This window comes from Trichomycterus rosablanca, chromosome 14, assembly GCF_030014385.1.
Source record: "Trichomycterus rosablanca isolate fTriRos1 chromosome 14, fTriRos1.hap1, whole genome shotgun sequence".
Lineage (NCBI taxonomy): Eukaryota > Metazoa > Chordata > Actinopteri > Siluriformes > Trichomycteridae > Trichomycterus > Trichomycterus rosablanca.
Genome location: NC_086001.1, coordinates 3743782 through 3760765, shown reverse-complemented (window position 1 = coordinate 3760765; position 16984 = coordinate 3743782). Strand labels below are relative to the sequence as shown.

Genomic DNA, 16984 nt, shown 5'->3' with positions numbered 1-16984 from the left:
GCGTGGCTAGCGGAGGCACCTGAAAGAAAACTCAGGTGAACAGAGGGAGAACATGAACATACCAAACCATCACAGTGAAAGGGGGTGAGGTTCGAACCCGGCTCCACAGTGGACATTTGTGATGGGGCTTGAACCGGCAACCTTCAGATTACTAATCAGCTGAGCTACCAGTTTGAGAAAAGTATGCGGACACCCGTCATAATTATGGAGTAATTATGAAGTCAATTACAGACAACAATTAAATACTACAAACTATGTGACAACAGTATGGGGAAGGCCCTTCTCATCTCAGCATGGCTTGTTTTGTCCCCTGTGAACAAAGTAACGTCTATAAATACACTGATTGATCAGTTTGCTGTACGGAAACTTCATTGACCTGAACAGAACCCTGACCTCAACCTAAAGACATTTAGGATGAAATGGAATGTAGACTACACACAAGGCCTTTTTGTCCAACGTTGTTTAGTTTAAACCATTTATCTTAAATTAAGAATGTTTTGTACAAGCAGACAGCCGTCTAGGAGCAGACATTTGATGAAACTTTGGTAGAAGAAAGATAATTAGGTAGACCAGAGGGTCTCTTAGTTTTATTTATTTATTTATTTTAAAGATAAAGACTGAGATATTAGAATTGCAGGTTTGGTTTTTATATAAGTTATTTGTAGGCGCTTGGGTGTAAAGCAGTAAAATCCACTAGTGCTGACATCTCAAGCTTTTGCATTCAAATTCAGCTCTGCTACGAGCCGGCCGATTGCTTTACATTTAAGGCATTTAGCAGATGCTTTTATTTAAAGCGACTTACAGTACTGTGACAGTATATTGTCTAAGCAGTTGAGGGTTAGGGGCCTTGCTCAGGGGCCCAACAGTAGCAGGACTTGAACCAGTGACCTTTCTATTACCAGTCCAGTACCTTAAGCACCAGGCTACAAATACACATGATTGGCTGCGTCTCTGTAGGAGGAGGGAGAACGGCTGAAACAAGGTTCCTTGTCGCTGGTGCACATACGGCCTCTGCTGTCCGGTCGAGGCGCCTGAATGGGGGACGACTGATTGCGAACGGCAGTACGCAGCTGTCAGCATGGAACACGGTGCTCTGCGAGAGGTGAAAAGAAGAGCCCGGCGTCTGCGTCCGTGTCGGAAGGGGCACGTGACGGCCTCCGCCCTCTTCAAACACGCCAGACGCGATGAGAAAGAGAGATGAGCTTCAACTGGTCACGACTGGATCCAGTAAAAAAAAAAAAAAAAAAAAAAAAAAAAAAAAAAAAGGGGGAAAAACAATAAACTTCTAAGTAATGAGGTCATGATGGTTGCACCAAGAGACTCGGCTGTTTATCCCACCTCCTTGGTGCTAGTACAGAGAGCCTTGATGTCTTCTTTGAGATCTGAAAGGCTGATCAGATGAGCTGAACTTGTAGCTCAAAGGGTATCACTGTTTTTTGTAATACAGAATGAGCACAAATTCCCACAGACACTCCAAGATCTTGTGAAAAGCAGCTCTATATTAATGCCCATGGCTTTGAAGTGGGATGTTTATGGTTAAAGCTGATGGTCTGGTTTCCACAAACATTTAATTAGATTTATATTGCAGAAGACTCTACCAAACACAAAACATATGGTCTCCTGGTTGCTCCTAAGTTTAGGTTGACCACCATGGGTGGTAGATCATTTAGTGTTGCTGCCCCTACACTGTGGAACTCTCTTCCTCTCTCTCTCAGAGTTTAAATCTCTTCTTAAAACGTTCTTGTTCACTCAGAACTTCCACTCGTCTTCTTTTGTTTCTGTTTGATTATGATTCCTATGTAAAGTGTCCGTGGGTACTATGAAAGGCGCTATATAAGTTAAATCTATTATTATTATATTATGTAAACTGTTGATTTAGGATATAAGTGATGGCAGTTCCGTATATTATTATTATTTTTATATTATTATTATGTGGATTATCTTCATTTATATGCACTGTCATACTTGATGCCTTTAACTGCTGAAGCGACTTGTCTGTTTACATTCATCCCTGAATTTAAATGTGAACTTTCACGATTTGTGTTGGGACTAGAAAACTTTCTAAGATTTATTGATTGATGATGAATCATGGTCATTTTAAAAGGTGTTTCCATGTGTAGGTGATTTCTGATGGAACTAGGACACACAGAAACAGTAATATCATTTATTCTCATAATATGGTTCATATTAAAACTATTAAACTGGATAGTAAAGACGAACAATTATATGTAGACACGACATAGAAACAAGGAGACAGACGAACTAAAGGAAAATACCACGGTGAGCAGAACGATGCCTCCGTGCGTCAGCTTAAAATGTAAACTCATGTAAACCATACAGAATGTACTGGCTGAATAAAATGTGCAATTTCTTCCTATCCATGGACAGAAAACGTTCTTCCATTAAAATGAGCGTAAAACAGAAGACAGGTAAAACATACACAGGTAAAGAAGTAAACAGTGGTGATTCTCCAACGTAAAATAATTAATGCTGATGAACACTGAACGTACGTGGTCTCTTATACACACACACTAGTGCTGGACAGGATGTCCTCCACCAGGTGTTTATAGACCCAGGCGTCTCCTTTCAGCCTCTGCCGCCGGATTCCCACCACCTCGGGTTTTTGCAGGACACACACCTCCAGCTCGAACTGCATGGTCACCTTCCCGAAGTCTGACTGTGTACGGCACTTCAGCGTGTAGCTGCGAGGAAGAGAAAAAAGAATATCTTTATTTATTTAAGTCATACATACTAAACAACAACAACAACAACAACAACAGGGCTACTGATGTGAAGCACACATAAAAACAAGGTGTCTGAGGGTCAGAAATACCTGCTGCAACAATACAAACCAAGAATAAAACTTAAACCCTGGCTGCTGTTTCAATGCCACACACATGCAGACACACATGCAGACACACATGCAGACACACATGCAGACACACATGCAGACACACATGCAGACACACATGCAGACACACATGCAGACACACATGCAGACACACATGCAGACAGACACACACACAGATAGATTTATTCAAGTCAAACTTATTAAACAACAACAACAGGGCTACTGATGTAAATCACACAAAAACAAGGTGTCTGAGGGTCAGAAACAATACAAACCAGGAATAAAACTCAACAAGCTCTGTCTGCTGTTTCAATGCCACATACACACACACAGAGACAGACCGACACACACACACACGCATACGCACACAGACAGACACACACAGACACACAGACAGACACAGACACACATGCATACGCACACAGACACACACAAATAGACACAGACACATACACAAACACAGACAGACACACAGATAGACCCACACAAACAGATAGACCCACACACAGAGACACACACAGACAAACAGATAGACCCACACAAACAGATAGACCCACACACACAGACACACACAGACACACAGAGACAAACAGATAGACCCATACAAACAGATAGACACACACACAGAGACACACAAACAGACAGACAGACACAGATAGATAGACACACACACACACACACAGATAGGCACAGACAGACAGACACAGACAGACAGGCAGATAGGCAGGCACGCACGCACACACACACACACACGCACAGACAGAAACAGTTCCTTTAACAGTAATTTGGAAGTGTTCTTATGGTCTCACTCACCCTTTCTGTACAAAGTCCACATTCTTCTCCGGTAGGACACACAGGATCCGGTTCAGCACCTGGTCTGCGTTCTTCTGGTCGGTCAGCGCCACGTTGTACTGAGCCTAGTTTTAATACGTGCAACCAACACAAAGTGTTTCAGGCTGAGTGTGACCTGTTCCACTGCGCTCAATGATTAGTATAAAACTACGTCTGCATTACAGTGACTGAGAAAAGGAAAGGAAGGAAAAGGACGTTGGATTAAAGGAGGTGAAGATCTGAGACCTTAATCCTGCGTGGTCCTTCCCTCAGCGCTTTCCTCTTGTTGGGCGTGAGCATGGTGATGACTTTATCCAGCCCTCGCTCCAAACTGCCAAACACTTTTCCTGCTTTGCGCTTCTGCCCACTGTCCACCTGAGATGCTGCCATATCCAGAGAGCGAGACCTGGGGATTGTGGGTAATGTAGTATTTAGATCCAGTTCTTCTCTTATTACTTCATATTCACACTTTTTTACTTCTGTTCCTGAACCGTTCCACCGTTTTTCCTCTTTCTTTAATTCCTATTTCTTAGCTTTTATCACCGTTATGAAGTTTTTGCTTCATAAACTTTACAGCCAAAAGAAAGTGGACGCCCTTATTTCAGCTTATTACGTCAAATGATTTCAAAAACAATAACAAAACAGCTGTGACACAACTGTGTTAGTTCAGTAACAAAACGTAAAGCTTAGTTCTGACTTCTAGTTACATTTCAGTCTTTGTGCTACTTTAGTAAACACATCACATCCATCTCTTTCATCTCGCCCCCTCATTCATTACTTTACCTCCTCTCGGGGCTGAAGGTCAGGATCTCCGGAACTCCCTGTTGCTGCGCTCCTGCCCTCCTGCCCGATGCTTCTTAACACAAACACACAGAGGACAAACACGTGTCACTACATGATACACGCTACAGCCAGCACTGGGTAAAGTGACATATACACCTGTCAGGACGCACCTTGGGATTTGTCTTTCTTTTATTCTTGCTCACACACACTAGTGTCCGGTCCCCAGTGACTTCCTGTCGGTTTCGGTGCGAGCGGAGTGAGAGTGTGACAGTAACGAGGTGGACACTATGAACACTGGGAAACAGCGCAGGGAGAAAGATCCCCAGACGTACCCCCCAAACCAGCGTAAACGTACTACCTGTACACCCTTGTGTGGCGTCATACAAGAGCTAATAAACAACAAGCTGTCCAAGGCTGTCACAGCAAATTTCACTGCTTAGGTTGATCTAATTTGCACTGGATCTTTTGCAGTGTAAACTTTACACGTTTACATTTTAATATTGTAAAAGGCATTGTTAAATATTTTAATTATTAAATGCTTAATTATCATAAATGCACATACAGGGTCAATAGTGTGTGTGTGTGTGTGTGTGTGGAGATGTGATATACACACTGAAAATATATAAAATATTAGCATTTGGGGGAAAAACTGCCATACATGATTCTGCTGTTTAATCATTTCATTTTTCACCAGCGCTTTATCCTGGTCAGGGTCACGGTGGGCCTGGTTTTACTTGGAAAAACTGGATATGGTCAACAGGTTGTCCACCGCAGTGCTTCGGCATGCTGTAGCCTAGTGGTTAAGGTACTGGACTAGTAATCAGAAAGTCACTGGTTCAAACCCCACCACTACCAGGTTGCTGCTGTTGGGCCCTTGAGCAAGGCCCTAAACCCTCAATTGTTTAGACTGTATACTGTAACTGTAATGTAAGTCGCTTTGGATAACGACGTCTGCTAAATGCCGAAAATGTAAATGTAAACGCTTCGGCCACCATACCACCCCCCGCACATAGCCAATCATGTCTGAGTGGACCCCGGCCGGCTGATAGCACCGCTGACATTCAAACCAGGATCTCAACTGTGGTGGGCTAGCGTAATAATAGACCGCTGCGCCACCAGAGCGCCATCCAAAAATATTAAACATATCAGCGATGGAGCAACAATGAATTATCCAGAGATTCTAGGATGATTCTTCCACACACAGAATAAAAGGTGGTGGAGTGAAGGCCTCTGTGTGGACATAATCAATAACATGAATAGAAGTAGGAAAGTTACACGCTTTCTCACTCATAATACAAAAGCTTTAATCAAAAGCTTTGCACTATTAACTAGTTTGCACATATCAAGCACGTATGTAAAAACATCTAGGGTCCATGGAGATTGGTAGCAAATATCTGACACTGTTTGTTGATCACAGGAAGCCTCCACTAGAAAAAAATGAAAAATGACCAATAACACGGGTGCCGAAACTTCCGAGCTTTAACCCGAGAGTGTAATTAAATCAGACAGCAGATGCGCATGTTTAAGAGGCTGTAGTTAAACACGATCAAATTACCGGCCGCGTTAGTCTTTGAAATCGAGAGTGAAAGGATGAGGACGGCGCATCTCAGGAGAGCCGGTATCTGGGCGTATTAATAACCCGTCATTTCATATTAGCGCTCCTCCTGATAAACGCTCCTAATTGCTTTTGTTAGGCCATTTTTCATTTTTTCTTCATTTCTGTCTCGTTTTTGTAAAGGATGAAATACGAAAGACTGATAATTAAAACCAGGGGGTTGATTTAAAAAAATTGACCTTTGGGATGAAACAGATTTTAAAGCTGAGGAGGTTTTAGTTGCAGTGAGTGTCAATAGTTTGTAAAATTAGTTACAATTTAGAGAATATACATTTACACTCCAGAGAGACACAAAGATTTTCACCATCCCCTCCTCATTTTTACATTTACGTCATTTAGCAGAAGCCTTTATCCAAAGCGACTTATATTAGTTACAGTATACAGTCTGAGCGATTGAGGGTTAAGAACAGTGGCAACCTGGCAGCAACCTTCTGATTACTAGTCCAGTACCTTAACTGCTAGGCTACAACTACCATTTAGCTCAAATGTTTTGAGTCAGAGTTGAAAGATGATCCTTAATAAGTAAGCAAGTGTAGAAGGGAGGAACGTAAACAAAACGTAAAAAGAGGTGAATGCTAAACACACCAAAAAAAATGACACATACTATTTATTTATGAGTTTTACGCCACTTTATACACACTGTGTTAAGTTTAAGTCATTTTTTCCTTGTTTCTATTTGGAAGAAAGTTTAGGATTGCTCTTCAGTTCCAGGTGTGTGTAGCTTTTGTCTCTCTTTGGTTTACTTAATTAGAATTTGCTTTACTGTGAGCCACATTTATAAAATGCTATAGCATCTTTCACACATTGGTTTTTTTTTCTCCTTTTATCAAGTCCTGGTGAGTGATTTTTTTTTTTTATGAGTAATTCCACATCTTGGTTCCTGGCTTATTGCTAATATTTGGACGTCTCTCATGATGTTTGTTTATTGGTTGTCTGAGTGTCCCATTCACTTTGCCATTTTTCCTTAATGTACTTATTAATGGCTTAATATCTGTAGCAGGGATTTTTGTTTTTAACAGGTTTATGTTAAACGCTGAACTAAATCACTGGTATAAAATAATCTGTCTACCTAAGTTTGCAACTTTGTGTAAACAGTTTGGGGAGGGCCCTTTACTGTTTTGGCATGTCTGTGACCCTGTGCACAAAGCCAGTTAATAAGTGGCTGCAATAAATAAATAAATAAAAATCAATTGCAACCTTCAATTCCATTTTAAGGCAACCCTGGAGCAGAGAGGGTTAAGGGCCTTGCTCAAGGGCCCAACCGTGCCTGCATGGCAGAGCTGGGATTCGAACCCCTTAACCTTTCAATTGATAGCCCAATATCTACCAACTAGGCTACCCCTGTCCCAAATTTAGGCCGTTCATATGAAACCTCGTTCACCTGGCGTACCGACGTCCACACGTTCAGTCACACAGTGATCGTACGCGACACGCAGCGCTGACCTGAACACTCACCTTTCTGTGTTTCAGCAGCCACGTTGATCACATTGTTGTTCATGGGCGTGGTCGGGGCAGGTTTGTTGGACCGACCTTTCCTGCTGGATGCTGGAGTTTTGGGGGCGGGCAGTGCGAATCCGCCGTTGTCCGCGCTAGACAGGTTTTCTTTATTTTCTCTGGTGGGTTGATGCCTGTCGTGGGTCTGAGGGCGTGGCTTGACTTGGTCAATCATGGGAGACTGACCAAACTCCCCACGCCTCTTATCGGCTGGTTGACAGGGGGGCTAAAAATGGTTGGAGGGTGTTTAGTAACATGACTTCACTTCACATTAATTCACTATTTAAAAAAAGCCCTAGCCTTAATTATATGGCCACAGAGAAGCTGTAGGTGATCAGTCACTAACTAGGAATTGAGCATTTGTCTTCAATGGTCTTGTAATGGAAGTCTAAAAACTTCAAAGTCTGGTGTCCACATATTTTTGGCCATATAATGAAGTAACTTTAAATGCAGCAACACACACACACCCAACTGATCTAGCGATTAAGGCATATTTTGACATGCGTCACGCTAACCTTGCATGGCGTGTGTGTATTCTGTGGGTTTCTGGGCGTCAGAGGGATCCAGGCATTGTCGTCGTCGTCGTAGCACTCGGCAGGGAAAACCATCGAGCCCAGAACAACTCGCGGCGTGCAAATATCGTCGACGTCTTCATCATCCTCGTACTCGCTGAAGTGTAAGCTCTTCTTTAACTGTGAGCATCAACAAATGCAAATCACTTCTTTTTAGGAACACAGGAAATAAAATGTAGGCCACGTTAATCTGATTATTCGAGGAAAAAACATTTCTTAGCACTTTTTTTATCTGCAATTCATGCATCACTGAGCAGGTGCTGTTTAATAAATATTCATAGAATAACTGAAGAAATTCAGCAATATTTCTGAAAGCAAAATCACAAATAATTAAGGTGTTTCACCATCTACCGTTCATAATAGTGTGAAACGATTCAGGGAATCAGAAGGAATCTCAATCTGTGTAGGGCACTGATGAATGTGTGTGACCTTTGAGCTCGCACATGGCACTGTATGAGATATACTTATGCTGTTGTGATAAATATAGCCACATGCGCTTGGAAGTGATTCAAAAGTACACCACTGCATCAATAAATGCAACATAAAACTATAATATAAAGAAAAACAAACAAACATCAATCTACGCAAGAATGTTGCCGAGTTTGACAAGTTTGTGATGAGTTTGTGATGGCTAGACGACTGGGTCAGAGAATCTCCAAAACTGCAGCTCTTGTGGGGTGTCTGCAGTGGTCAGTATCTATCAAAAGTGGTCCAAGGAAGGAACAGTGGTAAACCGGCGACAGGGTCAGTTAATGCTGGTTCTGATAGAAAGGTGTCAGAATACACAGTGCATCTCAGTTTGTTGCGAATGGGGCTGCAAAATGGGGATCAACACAATATTAGGAAGGTGGTCATAATGTTATGCCTCATCGGTGTGTGTATATAAGTCAACAAGAAGTGTATAAACGGTGAATCTGCTATAGATTTCCCATTTAGATGTATTATGGTATATACAGTACGGTGTATGTACTGCCACTGTCCCAGCTTTTTTGGCTGTGTTGTAGAGATCAAATTCTACATTTATTTCTATTTACAAAATACAATTAAAGCTGGTCAATAAAAACATCAGAAATCCTTTATTTGTGTTTTTGCGTTTTCTTTGATATTGAATTTTAAGCACCAGGATGAAAGAACGAGGTTATGAAACTGACAGTACCTGGATGTCTTGTATAGGTGAGAAGGTGGAACCCTGGACAGGAACATCTGCTCGTATGCGCACCGGCTTCCCTCGCTGCTTCTTAGCCAGTAAGAGCAGATATGTAGCAGTAGTCTGGTCATAGTTCCACTGTAGAGACACAGTTCTCTCTTTTACACACGATTATAAACGTGATCAAAGCAAACAAACAACCGACCAGTCATAAACATAATTATATTCCAATATACCAAGTATGAGCCGCTGCTACAACGGCATCTAACTTATACTCTACTGACATCTAGAGGTCGACATGGTTTGAGGATCGTTACTAAATTCATGCCACGGGAGGTCTGGGTGGGACCTTAGCTCAGGTGCATTTGGGAAGAAGCATTAGGAGCACAAAATAAGTCATCTTCTTAATGGCTCAAACAAAACAAAATAAGGGTTGTGAAGCGGCTTAGTAAATCAGTCCAGAATCTTTATCCAAAGTGACTTACAGTACCACGACAGTGTATTGTTTAAGCAGTTGAGGGTTAAGGGCCTTGCTCAAGGGTCCAACAGTGGCAACCTGGCAGTGGTGGGGCTTGAACCAGTGACTAACCACTAGGCTACAACTGCCTACAGTTTATGCTCAGTAGTTATCCATTGCTACTGAATTAAAGAAGTTCTGCAGAGATGTATTTGTTTGTTCATTTATTTAGGGTTTATTGCAACTTTAACACACAACAGGCCATATTTATTTATGACATACCCTTGTTGGCATTTACAGTATAAGTCTTAAATATAGATGTCATATTGTTGCAGTGATTATGTTTAAGTGCTTTAAATTAAAGTGTTTCTGAAAGTCCAGGATGATGGGTGGGTTCGTAATTCTGCAGAAAAAAGTGGGGTAACAATTTCACTCGAGCCAGTTGGTTGCAGCTGTTTACATTTACAGCATTTAGCAAACGTCTCTATCCAAAGTGACTTACAATTGAGGGTTATGTGCCTTACTCAGGGGCCCAACAGTGGCAAACTTCCAGTTACTAGTCCTGTACTTCAACCGCTGAGCTACCGCTGGCTGCCGAAACCGGCACAACCAGTTAGTTAAGTTTACATTGGTGATACAGGTTAATAATAACTGATCACAATAAAACACAAAAGGAAGTTGTATCAGGATCAGTGCGGTAAAGCAGAGAAGCCGAAAAGTATCAAAACATACCTCAGACACAAGCTGGATGGTGCTCTGTTTAGAGCGTTTAAACGTCACTGCCATCTCTGTAATACAATCCTCATCGATATGACCAAGCTGAGACAGACACACACACACACACAAGTACAGTTCCACAAGTTTAAAACAGAATTAAACTGAGTTATCTCCACATCTGTAATCACACTTGCATTGAATACATGTCCAGTCTGACTGACACACACACACACAAAACAGAGCAATCATAGCAGATAACTAAGCTATTGACTGAATTTAGGCTGCATTTATATAACTTGTCGTTTTTTCCCAATTACCCGATTGCATTACGCTTCCTCTCTACTGATGCTGATCTCCACTTCTGATTGAAGTGAGCCGTGACTAACACACACCCCTGCATCTTTTCACCAGCACGAGGAGAGTTCATATGCGGTTCAACTTTGTGTATGGAGAGCCACACCCCGATCCCATTATCCCCTGACTCTGGATGCTGTAAAGTTGCTTTGAGACAATGTCTATTGTAAAAAAACAATGTCCTGTTATTGCTGCAAAATATTTGGATGCCATGTATTGATGCATCTGTGCTTTATCAATACTAAATGTATAATAAACTATACATAATAAACTGGTGGAAATGTGGATTAAATACATAAATTCACGACTAGATTAAACCTTATTTTATATACATGTAGAAACAACAATAGAAAGGACAAATTGTGAGAATTTTATTGTACAAGGTGTGTGTGAAGTGTGTGTTACCGGCCGAGTGCTGTGCCACTCCACAGGGCTGCTGTACCCTTCCTTTACCCACGGGTGATTGAGCAGATGCCTCACTGTTAAACGCCTTTTTGGCTCCACCTACAGGACAAGAATAAGAACTGCAGGTAAAATCATCCAGTCCATTTGAAGGCCTTCCTGGGTTCTGATGCCTGAATCACAAACAACATACCTGCAGCATTTGATTAAGAAGCATGATGCTGCCAATAGACAGCCAGGATGGGTTGTCATAACGCCCTTTCTGTAGAGTAATAAAGAAAACAAGCCATTAATTCTATGCACACATTTTATGTTCGACATTTAAAGTAAAAAATGACCCAAAATGATTGATATCAAATAAATGTTCCCCAAACTTAAAAAACGTACTGTAATTTTCTTGTAGAGAACCATGCAGTTATCATCATCAAATGGAAGGTAGCCGCATAACAGAGCAAACAGCAACACGCCCATACTCCATACGTCTGCCTGAAACACACACGAACCCATCACTAAGAATAGTGGACCAACATAATGATACACAATAAACATGCAAACCATGAAATCATAATTCCCCCCATTTCATCCTTATCCAGAGCGACTTACAGAAGAGCTTCCATAGTAAAACCCTACCTTACTCTAGTTTAGGTAAACAACAGTCCAAGAATACAAAAAAAAAACCCTGTTAGAACCAAAGGTGTTCATTCTTTATATGCAGGAAATAAATAAGAGCATTATTAACTAAGTACATGTCAGCTTAAGTGCTCAGTAAAGAGGTGAAGACAATGAGAGACTTGGATGTTCAGACAGACAAGGGAAGCTCGCTCCACCACTTGGGTGCCAGTACAGAAAAGATCCTTGATGCTCGTCTTCCTCGAGTCCTGGGTGGAGGATCAAGTCGAGCGAGACTAGTGGCTCGGAGGTTGTGTGGTACACAGTGGGGCTTTATTAGACAGAGGTAGTTTGGTGCTGGTCCATTTTGGCTTTGTAGGCGAGCATCAGTGTTTTAAATTGAATGCAGGCAGCTACAAGAAGCCAGTGAAGAGAACGCAGCAGAGTGGTGATGTGGCAGTCATATGTGACCCCGGTTCACATTTAAACAAGAAGACAATCTGTGCTACAGAAAAATATTTTAAATATTTAAACGTGAAATTCAAAGGATGTCTTACATGGTACATTTTTATAATGTGGACATTATAGGAGTCATTTAAATAAATACACATCTTTTTACATTTCTTTTCACTGGTGACTAGAACGTATCGAGTTTACTGAATCATTACAGACAACTATCAGAAATCAATAACATAGTTGGACATGAATTGTAAACAAACACACACATTCGCTCACCTCTGAACCAATGTAGGACTTTCCTTGGATGAGTTCTGGTGCTGCATAGGCAGGGCTACCACAGCAGGTCATGAGTTCATAACCCAAACCCCCCTACAAAACAAAACCGAAGATTTAAAGCCGAACTGTTTAATGCTCATGTGTGTTTAGGGTCTGATATTAAACGTATTTAGTAAAGACTTCAATGAGTACAGTCTAAAATAAACACTCACCTTAGGTTTGGCACACAGACCAAAGTCTATCAGTTTAAGATTGTGATCCTCATCAATCAGCAGGTTTTCCTACGTGTCAAAGTAAAAATCCACATTTAATTACACTTAATTTAAAAGGACAAATATAAAAAGTGGTAAAACACTAAATCTGATTTGCTGACTCACCGGCTTGAGGTCCCGGTGAGCGTATCCTTTGCTATGGACGTACGCCAGGGCTGAGACGATCTGACGGAAAAATATACGGGTCTCTTGCTCTGACAAACGGTCTTTAGCGACGATGTAGTCAAAAAGTTCCCCTCCAGGACAATACTAATAAAGATGGAGGAAAGAAAATGTTTTATATTACATTTACAGTTAAGAGATTTCACACATTGGTGAAATAACACAGACTTCTTACTGCATAAAACATCTTTAACTCTCCTATTATGTTAGAAAAAAAATGACATCCATAATGTTACAGGTCAAACTGACCCACACAAGTTAAATACATTCAAAACCATGCAAACGGTCAGGTCAAAATTGCAAAACTTTATTTGAACTTTAACTTAAACTTGAATTTTCTGGACAATGGTTCGCCTTTGGATCTTGGCAGTAATAAGTGCTTTGCCAAGCTCTTCCAGAAAAATCCAACTTCTGTGCAATTTACAGTCTTTTATTGAGACTGATTTCAGTCCAAATTCTATAGCCATTGTTAGATGATACATCTAGAAATCAGGCCAATATGCAGTCATGCGCTGACAACTACAGTATATGCCGCTGTGACTTTGTCCAGGTTGTCAACTCCTTTGGTGACAGTGTAGCCCAGAATAGTTTGTGGCTTCATGTCTTTTCTTGCATTACATCTTTACATGCTCACTGTAAAGTTCTGGCTTGTTTTTAATGTTCCTAACATGCTCAGCTGTTTATTTTGAAGTTCAAAACCAAAATCACACACACACACACACACACACACACACACACACACACACACACACACACACACCTCGAGCACCATGTAGATCTTGCTGGCCGTCTCGATGACGTGGTAAAGACGGCATACGTGCTGATGACTAAGATTCTTCATGGCCTCGATTTCTGTCTTCACGCGAGGCAGGTCGTCCTGGGTTTTAAAACACGCAAACACATTAAATGAGGAATTAATTTTGTATATTAACAAACTGCTCAGGGAGCCAAATGTGAACTAAAGTAGCAGATCAACCAACTTATAAATATACTTTTCGTGTTATAATGTATCATACATCTATTTAAAAGCAACGCCTTGGATCTAACATACACAATTTGCACTATATACCACAACCTAGATCATTATTTTTATTAACTAAAATAACAAGTACAATTCAGAGGATCCAGTAACCCAGCAAACCTAGTAGGTAAGATTACCAACATGCTACATGGTGCACTACCTAGGCTGTATAGGCCATTGTCTTGTAACTATTTAGAACTGGTAGTGAAATGACATATATATAGTTTATTTCAGTAACTAAAGCATAATTAAAAGTTGCTGTTTACAGCTGTTTATGCTAAACCTGTTCTTATCAGACCTCCAGCTCAAAACTATTGCTTGATTAAACTGCTTTACCCTAAAAACAAGTAAAAACAAAATGAAGAACACCTCACCCCAAGAACTTTCTTCTCCATGATTTTGATGGCTACTTTCTCTCCTGTAAGAATGTGTCTGCCCAGCTTGACCTTAGCAAAACCACCTGCAGAGAGCATGAATGAGACAAATAAACGTGTGAAAAGATTTAAATACACACAGACGAGCGTGTGTGTGTGTGTGTGTGTGTGTGTGTGTGTGTGTGTGTGTGGGGTTGGGGCCGTGAGTTACCTGATCCGATGGTTTCATAAACTTCATAATATTTGAGGAGCTCCGAGACATCATCTGCAGGCATGGTTAACATGTGATATGACCTGCAGCACAAAAGAGTCTGCATCTCAAAACTCATGCATTAAACGCAAAACCAACAATGCACAGGGTTCACTGGGTTACATTTATGGCAAGACGCTTTTCCAAAGCGTGACTGAATACAATGAAAGCAATTGAGGGGATAAGGGCCTTGAGCTCAACAGTGGCAACTTGGCACTAGAACAGGACCTGGACAACTAAGCTAGCACTGCCCTTTAGAGGTCCGTTGACATCTCTTTTCTCTTAAAAAGTGTACAATGATTTCCACACATGGCTTATACCTGGGCTGTTTAAGAAAGTATAGTGATACCAAGTATATCCCACCGAATTGCATTTGTATGTACATCTGAACATCAAGGTCAACTATCAGAATTGGTCCAATAAGTGACCTGAACGTTGATGGCATGGCCGTGTACCAAGCAGGCTGGTTTAAGTGTGTTAGAAACTGAACATTGATGTGTTTTGCAATGAGATTTTTCTGTGGTAAACTAAACAGACATTTAAGGCATCAAGAAGACACTTTTGTTTAAAGTGACTTATAATTGTAACTGAATACAACTACAGCAACTAAGGGTTAAGGGCCTTGTTTAAGGGCCCACAAGTGGCAACATGGTGGAGGAGCTTGAACCAAGAAACTTCAGATTACTAGTCCAGTACCTGAACCACTGAACTAACACTGATACTGCACACCTTAAAGTTTAATTTACATCAGTCTGGCAAGAACTGGAATCTGGGGGTACAAAAACTGTATGATGGGGTACAAATGTCACCTGGTCAGACGATTCTTGATTTCTGCTTCAACATGCAGATGGATGTTTTCAGAACTTTGTGTCAATTGGTTAAACATCAGGGACACATTCTGCCTTGTGTCAGTAATTTAGGCTGCTGGTGGTGGCACTGTAATGATATGTGGAATGTTTTCCTAATACACATTGGGCCACCTGATATCAGCTGGGATTGAATAGATACTGGTTCCATGAACAGGGCTAAGTGTAGATCTAGACCCACAAAAAAACACTTGTATTTATTTAATGGGGTAGTTGTAGCCTAGTGGTTAAGGTACTGGTCTAGTAATGGAAAGGTCACTGGTTCAAGCCCCACCACTGCCAGGTTGACACTGTTGGGCCCTTCAGCAAGGCCCCTAAGCCTCAATTGCTTAAACAATACACTGACACAGTACTAGTGCCTAGAATGTAAATTGTATCCTAAACTGCATACAATACCATAAATAGTGCACTAGATAGGGTTAAAATGATAGCGACTTTCTTTAGTGAAAAGTGTTACTATGTAGTGAGCAAGATGAGTGTAAATAATGCTGCTCGATTGCAATCGGTTTCGGCTGTATCCTAAACGGCATACAATGCCACAATAGTGCACTAGATAGGGTTAAAATAATAACCACTTCCGGTAGTGAATGGGGCTGCTATGTAGGGAGCAAGGTGCTATTTGGAACACAGCGGGTTTTTCTTTTAAAGCAGGCTGCTTGACGAATTTGTTCCCTAAATAAACATTATAAGCGTGATTTAAATATCATTAGTGCCTTGTGCAAATAATAACGCTTAATTTAAATAAAATAAGTTAAATAAAAGCGTGTCTCGTTTACCCAACTGTCACTGTGGCTGACGAACTTACTTTTAACTTACCGTTTGTCTGCTTTATTCGAGGTAAATCCGTGTAGAGAGATTTGTAAAACTGACTCGCTGGGTATTTATTTTTGTACAGATAAATTATAAACTTTATCTGTTCTGTTTGTAGTAACTAGCGCAACATTATCCGCTCCATTCAAACGCCTGGGAGTTTTGAATTTACCACCTCACACGTCACTTCCTGTTTCCCTCAACAATAAAAGTCACTCGCTGCTCAGAATAGATTTACAGAGTGAATAAATGGTTTCACTAAAATGATGAAAGTGGTTGCGGTGATTTACAGTTTACTAATACAGCGAAACAACATGCACAAACAACATCATGTAACATTTTTTCTCAATAGTGCAAACAATATTTTTACATAATCCATCTTCACACTGACATGCAGCCCCAGTTCTGGACTGCGTTGCTTAGAGGGGCAGTGAGAAAATCTGGGGCCGGCCCTGCTTGTGTTACTTTAGTTTCGCCCTAAACCGGATTCGAACCTATGGCGGAAAAAACATGTGCGATGCGGTGATTTACAGTTTACTAATACAGCAAGCAGTACCTTGTAACTCAGCGTCCCCTAAACTCAAAATCTTTGAAACTCAACACCCTTCATCAAGAAATTTGTACCCTTTAACTCAACATTTCCCTTAAACTCGTCGTGTGTG

The 16984-nt window shown here is 41.0% G+C and overlaps 1 protein-coding gene across 2 annotated transcripts; it reads right to left on the bottom strand.

Moving 5' to 3' along the window:
- Nucleotides 1-2150: 2150 nt before the first annotated feature.
- Nucleotides 2151-16414, bottom strand: melk (maternal embryonic leucine zipper kinase). 2 transcript variants are annotated; one of them, XM_063008653.1, is made up of 18 exons: nt 16329-16414; nt 14608-14690; nt 14397-14482; nt 13762-13878; nt 12945-13088; nt 12780-12848; nt 12568-12660; nt 11611-11709; nt 11417-11485; nt 11227-11325; nt 10483-10569; nt 9303-9431; nt 8090-8266; nt 7536-7800; nt 4466-4538; nt 3929-4088; nt 3665-3768; nt 2151-2702 (listed from the first exon to the last, which is right to left on the bottom strand). In XM_063008653.1, exons 2-18 carry the CDS (start codon nt 14678-14680, stop codon nt 2519-2521), a joined length of 2028 nt encoding a protein of 675 aa, XP_062864723.1. In that variant the 5' UTR covers nt 14681-14690; nt 16329-16414; the 3' UTR covers nt 2151-2518. The 2 variants fall into 2 exon arrangements, with proteins under 2 accessions (XP_062864723.1, XP_062864724.1); XM_063008654.1 differs by having other exon boundaries at nt 4466-4535.
- Between the last annotated feature and the right edge of the window lie 570 nt (nt 16415-16984).